This window comes from Sinocyclocheilus rhinocerous, unplaced genomic scaffold (assembly GCF_001515625.1).
Source record: "Sinocyclocheilus rhinocerous isolate Xijiao unplaced genomic scaffold, SAMN03320098_v1.1 scaffold2810, whole genome shotgun sequence".
Taxonomy (NCBI): domain Eukaryota; kingdom Metazoa; phylum Chordata; class Actinopteri; order Cypriniformes; family Cyprinidae; genus Sinocyclocheilus; species Sinocyclocheilus rhinocerous.
Window position 1 is genome coordinate 430,575 of NW_015626406.1, and position 12,491 is coordinate 443,065.

A 12,491-nucleotide genomic window follows, 5' to 3' on the forward strand; every position below is an offset into this window, starting at 1 on the left:
TAGCATCATATTTGAAGGAAACCAGGCACTGCTCATCACCTGAAGATCCCAAAAGTAAAGTGTGCTGGTAGCAGCCTCATGCTGTGGGGCTGTTTTTCAGTGGCAGGGACCCAGGGACTCGTCAGAGTAGAAGATAAGCTCAATGAACCAAAATATTGAGTTAGACTTAATGAAAACCAAGTTCAGAGGATTCAGAACCTCAGAACCTTCCAACAGGACAATGAACCTAAGCACACAGCAAGAGTGGCTTATAGACAACTCTGTGAATGTCCTTGGGTGGCCCAGCCAGAGCACGAGCTTGAACCCAATCAAATAATTCTGGAGAAACTTGATAATGTGCATTTGCTCCTATCCAACCTGACAGAGCTTGAGAGGTGAAGAGATGAGGAGAAGAATAGCAGATAATTGCCAAATGATGATGATCAAAGCTTGTCGCATTAAACAAAAAAAGACTTGAGACTGTAAAGGTGCTTCAGCGAAATATTTAGTTGTATACTTATGCAATGTACTATTTCAGTTTTTTTATTTTTAATAAATTTACGAAGTTGTGACAATTCTGTTTTTGCTTTGTCAGTATGGTGTATGGAGTGTAGATTGATGTGGAAAAAAAGTAATTTAAAGCAGTTTAACATAAGGCAGCAACATAACAAAACGTGAAAAAATGAAAGGTGTATGAATACTTTCGCAAGGCACTGTAGCTACACTACATGAATAAGACAATGAATCATACAATAATAATCATAAACGCTTAATATAGGAATACGATTATAACTAATAGCCTATATAACTAGGCTATAATTTTTTATATTTAGGGGAAATCAAAACTTTTGTGAACAGAGCAAATGCTCCAAAAACTCCAATAAAAACATTTAGCCTACAACTTAGAAAAAATATTTTTAGTGTTTTTTTCTCTCCATACAATACAATCATACAACATTCGCTTGATGTTAATTTTTGCTATTGCATAAAGCAATTCATGTAATTTAAAAAATGCTGAATACTTATTTAAATAAAGCAATTAAATAATAAAACTGACAACAAATATTAGCCTATACTTACTTTTATTTTTGGGTTCCTGCAGTAGTAACCCAGTGACTCTTCACTTATAGAGATGCTTAAGAAAACGCTGTAAAATTTCTACAGGTAGAAAATCAATATAAATGAAAAATAAATCGGCTGCTAAATACCGATCTGTTACTGTCACAATTATGTTGGGGAAACGAAACTTACGACAGATGAGTGACAGTCCAAACAGCCAATCAAATCAGCGCTGCAAAGCTGCGCTGTATTTTCAAAATCACATTACTTGGTTTATCAAATGCATTAGCAAAAATAAGCATACGATTATTGTGTCTTTTGTCTCTTTTTTATGTATTGGTTACACTGTAATGATTTTTCAAAGTTGTAAATAAAACAAAGATATTTTTGCTCTATTCATGGTTTCGATTTCCGCTTTGTGAGTCGTAAAACTGTGTAAAAAAAAAAAATTCTGACACACTATTTGGTTATATAGTAAGCGACTAAGGAATTGCCTATTGCAAAGCGTTTAACCATGCTTCAGTTTTTGTCGCTGCTGAGTAAAAACGAGTTAATGTTTTTATAATAAAATCTACACACCGTTTAATTTTTATTATGTATGAGACATTAGCCTATACATCATTAAAAATCAGACAGAAAAATAAACAATGAAAAATTAAGCTGTCAGCTAATTGTGACCAGATTCCTGTAAATAGTTTATATATAAAAGTAAATAGTTTATAAATAGAGGACATACAGTAGTGGTAGCTTAATTTCTACACACACTCAGTCTAACAAACAACACATTTGTGACCCTGGACCACAAAACCAGTCATAAGGGTCAATTTCTCGAAATTGAGATCTATACATCATCTGAAAGCTGAATAAATAAGCTTTCCATTGATGTATGGTTTGTTAGGATATGACAATCTTTGGCAGAGACATATTTAGTCCATGATATAAATGTTTATAGGCATGTTTTATAGGAAGTAAATCAATGAACAAAAGCAATTTAAGACATACATTTATACATTACATTAAGATAATAAAGAAACACACGCTCAGCTTCTTGAATGGCAGCAACATACTTTGAGTATGTTATGAGTGAATGTGACCTTACACAAAATGTCTAAAAGGCCTAACAAAAATGATCAATGGCATGACCTCTTGACTGATCTCAATCTGTGATTTCAGTAGACATCAGTCAGACCTGCCACTTTCAGCACTTCTTTGGCTGTATCAGCGAGATCCTGAACTCCTGCTCGCAGAAGGGTCAGTGTTGCGGAGTAAGACATTTCTGCAGTTTTTTTACTCCCTACAACAGGAACCATGCTCCACGCAAATTTAACTGCTGCTTCCCTATTTGTCAGTGCTGATAGCTCCTTATTACTGAGTTTCTTTTGCCCAATAGCGATCACTAGAGGTGACTTTCTTACAGATTTGAGGGATGGATTGTTGACTCTCACCGAAAGCTTATCTATTGATTCATCATCCAGACCGAACGCATAGTAACACTTGGTGAAGAAAGCCAGCAAAATGGCAGCATCACAAGCCATGGAAAGACCAGGCACTGGAGCCACAGCAATGGACCCAGAGGCGACGGCTGCCGACCAGGTTTGCTTCATAAACAGTTCGATTTTCTCATCCAGAATCTTGGAGGAGTATATTGGCAAGGACAAAATCAAAGCATCTCTCTTGTGAGCAGGTAGCTGCTTCTCCAGTGTGTCGACGAGGGTTTGAAAATCATATTTGTGCAATTCAAAAGAGGAAATCAGGAAAATTTTTGGTTTTGGGTTATCAATATCTTTAAGGTTTCTATGGCAGTCCTCACGAATATGTGAGAGAACTTTCTGCTCATCAAAGTCTTTCCTTTGAGATTCCGCTTGAATGTCATTGTCAATCTTCGAGCGGAGAAAGTAGAACAACTTCTTCTTCTCTTTAATTGCTTTAGCCAGCATGATGTCGTTTTCTTTTAATCTCTCTGAGGAGATGATGATGAAGAAGTCAAAGGTGTCAAGTTTCACCTCCTTTAGATATTTTTTGGCTTTAAATTGGGGACTTCCAGTCCCTGGCAGATCCCATAATTTTACATTGGGCATTGTAGGATGTGCGTACACTGTTGATGTCATTGTCGTCTCAGTCACTCCTGTGGGAGCTGCATTGACGTCGTCAGGTTTCAGACCTCGTATTGCATTGATAAAGCTGGATTTTCCTGCTCCAGTTGATCCTGTAACAGCAATGTGAAGTGTGACGTTGTCCAGTTTCTTCAGTTGTTCTTTAACACTTTCTGTTTCATAAACGTATTCAGCAGAACTAGTGAGTATAACATCAGGTACTTCATATACATGCTCCTCTTCTTGCTTTTTAGGTGTTGTGTTTATACTTTCCCTCTTCTCAGTGCTTTCTGATTTTAAATGCATGTTCTCTTTTGCTTTACACAGAAACACATGATCTGTGTCATCTTGTGACTTCTTGGCATCTGGACACACTGCTCCACTGAGCAATTCTTGCTTCTGTATCTCCATAACCTCCTCATTTTCCTCTTTAGTAGTGACTTTATTTGATGGTTCACTGAGATTAGTCTTATTAGGTTTTTCTGTCAAAAAATCTTTTTCCATTACAGCAATTTGTGGCTCTTGAAAATGGTCTGTTTCGACACTGTCAGGTTGTTTTGTTTTGTGAATGTCTGTAGCTTTTCCACACTCAATCATTTCCTTTGCTTCCTCATTTGTCATCGGAACTGAAATTTTTGGCTCTCTTTGCTCCTCTTTATCAACAGCCTTCACGTGTTGTTGTTCTGTGGTCACTTCACATGGTTCCTCAGCCGCGGTTTGCTCATTTTGCTCCTCAAGACATTTTGCCATCTGTACCATGTCAAAATGACACATTTCAGCTTTTTCTGACTGATCTTCAGTTGTTTCATTTGTTATATGTATCACTTCTTTCTCTGCTTGCTTTTCTTTATCACTCTGCTTTTTTTCTCTCATGTGTTGTTGTTCTGTGGTCACTTCACATGGTTCCTCAGCCTCGGTTTGCTCATTTTGCTCAAGACATTTTGCCATCTGTACCATGTCAAAATGACACATTTCAGCTTTTTCTGCCTGATCTTCAGTTGTTTCATTTGTTATATGTATCACTTCTTTCTCTGCTTGCTTTTCTTTATCACTCTGCTTTTTTTCTCTCACGTGTTGTTGTTCTGTTGTCACTTCACATGGTTCCTCAGCCTCGGTTTGCTCATTTTGCTCCTTAAGACATTTTGCCATCTGTACCATGTCAAAATGACACATTTCAGCTTTTTCTGACTGATCTACAGTTGTTTCATTTGTTATATGTATCACTTCTTTCTCTGCTTGCTTTTTTTTATCACTCTGCTTTTTTTCTCTCAGCCTCTCTCTTTCCTTCACATCATTAAGTTTTGATTCAACAATGTCCAGTAATGAACTACTTTGTTTTGGTTTCTCTGGTTGTTTCTCCATAGTTTTAATGAGTTTTGACTGGACGATTCCCAGGGACTCCAACAATTCTGTGTCTCTCTGTTGCGCTTTCAACACAATGTCCTCGTGAAAGGATTCAGTGAGGTTATCGGCTACTTCTATATGATCAGGATTTATGTAGATTTTGAGGAAAGGGTCCATAAAGACATTGACTTCATCTGACATGATGACTCTGAAAAAGCAAAGCAACTGGGTAAACGTCGAGAAGCATTCAAGGGTTTTTACTGCCAGTGAAACTTCTAGTGAAACGTTTGTACATTAGTTCTGCAGTAGTAGTGCCTTTATTTACAGTGTTGGGCAGTAACGCATTACTTAGTAACGCGTTACTGTAATTTGATTACTTTTTTTAGTAACGGAGTAATTTAACTCCAAAAAATCTTAAGTAATTTTTATTATCCACAACACTGCTGTTTTTAAATGTGTATTTCAGACATAATGCATTTGATTAAATTAAATTATTTACAAATAAACTATATTTTATATAGTTATATATTTTATATAGAGCGTATTTAGAACAGGCAGGGTCAAACACCAGCAAACAAACACATCCAGGGCAAAGGCAAAAGAGTAATCCACAAGTCAGGCAATGGCCAGGGCAAGCAGCAAACAATCATAAACAAGGAAACAGTCCAGGGATCAAAACACGAAGGCAAGGAAAAAGGGAAACTAGAAACACAGAAACTAGGAAACACGGAAGAGCCAATCAACATTCAATCACCAGCGATGTGAGAGTGTGTGTGCCGTTCTTATAGTGTGAGACTGATAAGGTAATGAGAGAGAGGTGATTGCAATTGATTAGCTCTGATGAGTCCAAGCAAAGGATTATGGGAAGTGGAGTCCAGAGTGAGTGGCAAACCAATGAGCAAAGTCATCTAATTAACTAAAGAAACACACGGTGAAATAAAAAAAGAATATATAAAATAAATAAATCATTTAATCAATAAGTATTTTATCATTGCACATCCAGCATACATGCAGTACATACTGTACATACAGTTATATATACAGATACAAATGAAAGAAACGGGCAAAATTAGAAAGTGTAGTTTACATTGGTAAAGCAAAATGTTTTAATTTCAAATTCACATTCATGATCACATTTCAATTTTTTAATTAAATTTTAATCTTAATTACAAAAAAAGAGTACAATTAGTATCATTACTTTATATGTTCAATACTACAAGACATATTTTCTGCATCAACACAGTTATTATATGATTTGTAAGCTTGATCCGTGGTTCCTTTTTCTGCGTATTAGGCAAGCTGTGACACAGAGACCTGATTTGATAAGCCGAAGCCTGTGAAGACTTGCTGAAAAAACTTCTTCATGATTCGATAATCACAGGCCAGTGAAAATACCGGGATGGGAGCTATCGCTCCGACCGTCCGGCCGCAAATGCATTTAGCCAAATTTTCTTGTATGTTTTCTTCTTTGTGAGGGCCTCTAGAGAATAAACGGGCAGAGACTGAATGAGAGCAAATTTCTTGTTCTCTGAGAATTCATCTTCGAGGGTGTTGATCAGCTTCTGAAAGTCATATTTTTCCAAATTAAATGAAGATACCAGGAATATTTGGGGTATTCCGACTCTCAATAGGTTCGCCTTACAATCCTCTCGAATGTTTTCGAGCAACATCCGCTCATCAAAGTTTCTTTTGTGTGATTCAGCACAAATGTCATTGTCAATTTTAGTGCGAATGAAATAAAATAGCTTCTTGCTCTTCTTGATCGCTCTGGCCAGCTCGATGTCGTTCTCCTTAAATCTTTCAGAGGTCACTATGAGAAAGAAGTCATACGTGTGGAAATTGACATCTTTCAGGTACTTCTTTGCTCTAAATTTTGGACTACCAATTCCAGGCAGGTCCCAGATCTTCACATTTGGCATGGAGGGATGTGGGTACATGTTGGGCTTCATGGTAGTCTCAGTTGTTCCTGTGGGAGCTGCGTCCTTATCATCACTAGAAAGGCCTCTGAGAGCGTTGACTAAGGAAGACTTCCCTGCCCCTGTCATCCTGGTTACAGCAATGTTAAGTGTAACATTCTCTAACTCCTTAAGTTTACTTTTCAGTTTGTTTGTTTTCTGTGCAGGTGGAGAGTCAATTATTTCCTGTAATTCTGAGCCAAGAGAGTCTGAATCTTCTGTGTTCGCTGTGGCATTAGATAATATGTCTACAAACTCTCTGGAAACCACATAAACATTTTTGTTTTTGTCATCTTCCTCTTGCTTTTTGATGTCTGTGAGGTTATCGGCTACTTCTATCTGGTCAGGATTTGTGTGGATTCTAAGGAAAGGGTCCATAAAGACATTGACTTCATCTGACATGATGACTCTGAAACAGCAAAGCAACTGGGTAAATGTCAAGAAGTACTAGTGAAACGCTTGTACAGTAGTTTTGCAGTAATAGAGTCATTATTTTTGTAGCTAATTTTATAAATTTAGTCTTTTATCTTATGATGTTCTGATCAGTTAGCCTATTAGAACAACGCAGCTGTTTACACTAGAGGTCGCTGTCTACACATAGCCATGTGTAATTTAGACCAGTAGTTTACAAACCCTTCAATACAATGTATATAATTTCTGACGTTATTATATCAATAAAAAATTAAATTAAAGGAGACATATTATGCCCCTTTTTACAATATAATATAAGTCTCTGGTGTCCCCAGAATGTGTCTGTGAAGTTTCAGCTCAAAATACTCCACAGATCATTTATTACATCATTTTGAAAATGCATATTTTGAGTGGAAGCAGAAATACGCTGTTTTTCGGGCCAGTCTCTTTAAATGCAAATGAGCTGCTGCTCCCCGCCCCCTTTTCCAGAATAGAGCTGAGCTATTACAGCTTGTACCTGCTAAAAAACATCTGTTTTGGTTCTGATTATCATGTTTATGGCGCTGAAATGCCATATGAAATGCCATCGCGTTTTAAACCATATGAGTTTAAAACCCTCATCCGTCCCTCGGGTCATTTTGACCCAAAAAGTTTTTTCAAAAAAATTCTAAAACTCGTGTGTTGATCGTACTGGTCCAAGATTTCTTTACTTCGTTCACACTTGCACCGGGAATACACACATTTTTTTTGAGTGGAGTCAAGGAGTTTAAATGGGTGCAATAAAAAAAGTAACAAAAGTGTCCCTCGCGGGTCATTTTGACCCGCATAGGAATGAATGGAATTTACGAGAAAACTACATTTTTCATTACATTTAAAAAAAAATTTTATATACAAAATCTGAGACAACCCAGTAAAGATTTATACCCGAACGAAGGGCTGAGATTACAGAATATCCCCAATGCCGAAAAAACTCACATACACACACGCACACACACATGCACAAACACACACATGGTACACACACTCTCATAGAACACATTGTAATATTTTTCATGTTTCTGCTGGGATATGACTGTCATTTTTTCATTTTTTTTTTACTTAACACAGTTAGATTTCAGTGATGTGGTGGAGACCAAAGAGTTTATATCATATTTATATTTTTAAAAATATATTATATATTTATTTCATATTTATGAAACTGTATGAATATGCATATGTTTAGGTTATAATTCAGTTATAATTCATTATTATTATTATTATTATTTTTTTTTTTGGATTTTGTAATGTTTCAATATATATTTTAATCCATAAACAACCAAATGGAAGCCTTAAGATTATCTCATTTCTCATGTTTCACTTGTTTTGCTCATTTAATAATCTCCATAGAGTTCTATAGGCCCCTCTAGTGGCTGTAACCATAAAATGCAATTTTATGTAATTTTTCCCCACCAGATGCCATCAGAGACTCAATTCCAAGGCCATCTGTTGGTTTTTGATGAAACAGGACTGAAATTGTGTCTTTCTTTGTTTTGTTTTTGGTGAAATAATGTACCAAAACTGCTTATTTGCTTATGTTTTCTTAAAAATATCCAGAATAAAAGGTAAATATGATAAAAATCACCAAAAAAATAATAGAAAAACCTACATAAAAAATTAGGGAAAAAAATGATAAAAATGTTCCAATATAAGCTTTCTGGACCAAAAATAAAATTAGTGTCATTTTTGGCCTTCGGGTCATTTTGACCGACGAGGGACACTTTTGTTATAGTTTCGGGAGGGACGGATGAGGGTTAAACTTCTGATATACGGTTTTCTGAGAGCACTCATTCGAAGCACACGGACAGAAAGCGGGATTCACAGCATGTGAATACTAAACTAATTTCTCATTCACACACAAGTTTACGTTAAAAACACACTTGAGTTACAAAAACAGCCTGTGAAGGTAAACAGCTGGGAAATAAATTGCATGTTTATTTTAGATCTGTGTGGCAGCAGCAACATACAATAAATAAATCAATAAATCCACTGCTCTCTTGTCTCGTCTGAGGCTGGGAATCTAAATATTGTTCTGTGCTTGTCTGTGCAGCCAAAGACAGAACAGTTAGCATGTTTTGCTCAAACTTTCGCCATGGCATTAGAACTGGTACACCATTGTTGCTTGAGAAAACACAATAACGCGCCGAGTGTAAATTTACAGATTAAGGGGCGGTAATATTATAATGAGATCCCTTTGCCACGACACCAAGGGAGCGAAATCAAAAGTGCTCGTTTTCTCAGAATCCTGCAGATAAAGGCTTCCCAAAACAAAGTTACTGGGTTAATCTTTTCACGTTTCTTTGGTTGGTAGATGCACTGGGGACCTGTATATAGCACTTGAAACCTGGAAAAGTCAGATTTTCATGATATGTCACCTTTAAATTTTCCAGTGGATATATAAACCATGTTCAGTAGCAGACTTTAGCGTTTGTGTGTGCGTGTGTGTCCTTGAGGGGATACACACCTGGAGGGGTAGGCAGCCATATTGTTTGCGGTGCCCGGGGAGCAGTTGGGGGCTCAGTGCCTTGCTCAAGGGTCTCACCCCAGTTGTGGTATGTATTGAGGGTGGAAGAGAGCGCTGGTCATTCACTCCCCCCACCTATAATTCCTGCTGGACCTGAGACTCGAACCCACAACCTTTGGGTTACAAGTCCGACTCTCAAACCATTAGGCCACAAGGGCAGGGCTAATCGACTTCGGTCCTGGAGGGCCAGTGATCTATATAGTTTACTTCCAACCCTTATCCAGCCAACCAGCATACCTGTTCATCATTTTTAAATAGTCCTGAATACTTTGATTAGCTTGGTCAGGTGTGTTTAATTAGGGTTGGAACTAAACTCTGCAGAACCATTCATCCCTCCAGGAGCCGAGTTGAAGAGCCCTGGGTTAGGGTAAAGGGGATCGAAAATACAGTTTAAAAATCAAATGTCTATTAAATTTTCCCCTAAAACACGGAAACGTATGTGTGTGTGTGTGTGTGTGTGTGTGTGTTTTAATGCACAGCAATGTTTCCAGGAAACTGTCTAACCACAACCATCCATTTTTTTGAGCCAGGGGCAGTTCTAGGATTTCATTAGATACAAAGATAGAAATTACCTAAATAAACAATATTTTACAGTGCTTATGAAAACTTTATTACTGTATGAAATAAATATACACAATTACCTCAAAAACGCTCTTCGGAAATCTACGGGTGACGTCACGGACACTACGTCCATGTTTTTATACAGTCTATGATTTTACCCCACCCTAATGCGATTTTTACCGGGGGATCCCCTCGAAACGCGATTGGGCTAGTTTTGAGAAGCAATTGGGTGGGTTTTGTTGTGAAAACCTGGCAACCCTGGCACGCAGAGTTACGATCTATCACAACGCGTGAGTGAGTACCACATTGAGATTTTTCTCGTGCCATCTTGCCCTTGAAAGCGAGAATGATACATTTTCTTGAGGAAGCAGCCCTGGCCTGATCGTTCAATTAGCTGATTATAGTTTTAGGAGGGCTGAGACGACAAATATGGGGGCTTAAGCCCACCTAAAAAGGGTCTAGAACCGCCCCTGAGCCAAGTGATTCTGGTGAATCAGCTACAAACTGATATATTTCTTCCAGAGGAATGCAGGCACATCCTTATTAAGTTTCATGAAGAGATATACTGACACCTGCTGCATGTACATTGTACTGCATGTACTGCAATTTTGTGTTTGCATTGCCTTGGCCAAGAACCGCTGTGGAAAGTATGACTTATATATTTTCAAAGACATCCGAACAAACTGGTTTGTGACATGAAAACTTTCCATGGGAAAGTCACAGTAAACTTCACTGCGAGAATCTACAGACTTCATAAGCATTTTAAAAGAAATGTGCGTTAAAAACACTATAGCCCTTTGCCTAATGTGTAGACAGTGAAAACAGCGAACTGAACAAACGACACATTTATTGAACAGCTTATTTTACAGTTAAAGTTAATTGACATCCATATGCCTAATTTTTATTCTTTGTAAACTGTTAATCTGTAACAGCTCAAGGTTAATTTGAGTAACATCTTGTATGTATACACATTGCTCTTTGTCATACAGATTAAGAGCACATTACATTAGTATATAAAGCAGCTGAACGGAATACAGAATCCCATGAGTCAAATCTTTCCTCTAAATCAGGGCTGGGCAACTTCAGTCCTGAAGGGGCCACTGTCCTGCAGAGTTTAGCTCCTCAAACCCAAATCAAACACACCTGAACAAGCTAATCAATGTATTCAAGATCAGTAGAATATGGAAGCATATGGGTAGCTAAATTCATTTTGAAATGTAATTTGCAAAATGGCAATGCAATATGTAAAATGGCAATGCATTTCTTTATTTAAATTTACATTTTCCCATACATATGTGCAAAATTAAAATTCAATTATATAATTTACATTTGCCATTTCCTACACTAGTTTTAACATGTAAATTTAAAAATATTTTAACGCTTTATAAGTTGCAAAATTAAAATTAAAATGTATTACCCAAATTGATTAGAAGGTTAACATGTCCAAGCAAAAACTGTAGCAAAATTATAATTTAAATGGCATTTTTCCTAAATGCATTTAGATTTACGGGTAGGACACTTGGGATTGCATTTTCATCGTGATACCACGTGATAATTGTAGCGAAATGCAGTGTGAATTTCAAAATGCATTCTGAGCCAAATGTACAGCAAAAGGGTAGCAAAGATTGTGATTTAAATGTCTTTTATTTTTCTTAAATACATACGTACGTACACTAAAGAGGTTTGAATTGCATGTTCATTAAATACCCTGCGATCAGTGTAGACTAGTCACTGTGGATTTGAAAATGCATTCCGAGCCGATCACGCCCCAAACCTGTCAATCATTATATCAAGGCGGGGCACGGCAACAAGAAGGCACAATAGGTCAATATTCCCCATTAGCCAAACACTTTTCAACTGCCTCAACATCTCTCACTGTTTACACTCCGATTGATGCACATAAGCAAACAGACAGTGCAATTCTACACTTAGACCTATTTGCCACCTTACACCGTTGCTACACCGGACGCGACAGTTGTCGTGTCTTGTCGCATCGCGCCGCATCCAGTTTAGACAGCATCGCTGATTATAATGGGTTCAATACTGTCGTTTGTCATGCCGCTCGCGTCCGGTGTAGACACGGTATTGCCTTCCTCTCTTCTAACCCATAATAGAGCGCACGTCCCGCCTCCCGTGGCACGTAAAGCTGGGCATACACTGTGCGATTTTCATCTGATTTTGAGCCGAATTTTGGCTCGTGCGACTCTTTTTTTGAGTCGAGCCGACTCACAGCTTTGTTGTGCGTCATTTGTCGTGCAGTGTTCGTACAGTGTACAGGGGGAAACGAGAAGCGATAAGTCTCTCCCGACAGGCAATCGGATGGTCGGATATGGCAAGCCGTTTTTACTTTTATTCATTCTCAGGATATGAATTCTTGATATCAACAATTCAGTTTTTACTAGTTAAAATGTTAATTCTTGATATCAGGAATTAGATTTCTACTAGTAACAATTGTTATTTTTGATATCAGCAATTACATTTCCACTAGTAACAATGTTAATTCTTGATATCAACAATGACATCATCACT

The 12,491-nt window shown here is 37.5% G+C and overlaps 1 protein-coding gene and 1 pseudogene across 1 annotated transcript; both read right to left on the minus strand.

Annotated features, from left to right (window-relative positions):
* Positions 1-2,207: 2,207 nt before the first annotated feature.
* On the minus strand, positions 2,208-4,508 carry LOC107715144 (interferon-inducible GTPase 5-like). Its single transcript, XM_016521208.1, has 2 exons — positions 4,224-4,508; positions 2,208-3,989 (listed from the first exon to the last, which is right to left on the minus strand). Exons 1-2 carry the CDS (start codon positions 4,491-4,493, stop codon positions 2,208-2,210), a joined length of 2,052 nt encoding a protein of 683 aa, XP_016376694.1. The 5' UTR covers positions 4,494-4,508.
* Positions 4,509-5,765: 1,257 nt separating this feature from the next.
* Positions 5,766-6,832, minus strand: LOC107715009 (interferon-inducible GTPase 1-like; annotated as a pseudogene).
* Positions 6,833-12,491: the final 5,659 nt, after the last annotated feature.

Coding starts and splice junctions, on each gene's coding strand:
- LOC107715144 (XM_016521208.1), bottom strand. CDS start 4,493: ATGGAGAAACAACCAGAGAAACCAAAACAAAGTAGTTCATTACTGGAC. Junction 3,990..4,223: donor AGGCTGAGGAACCATGTGAA/GTGACAACAGAA, acceptor AGAGAAAAAAAG/CAGAGTGATAAAGAAAAGCA.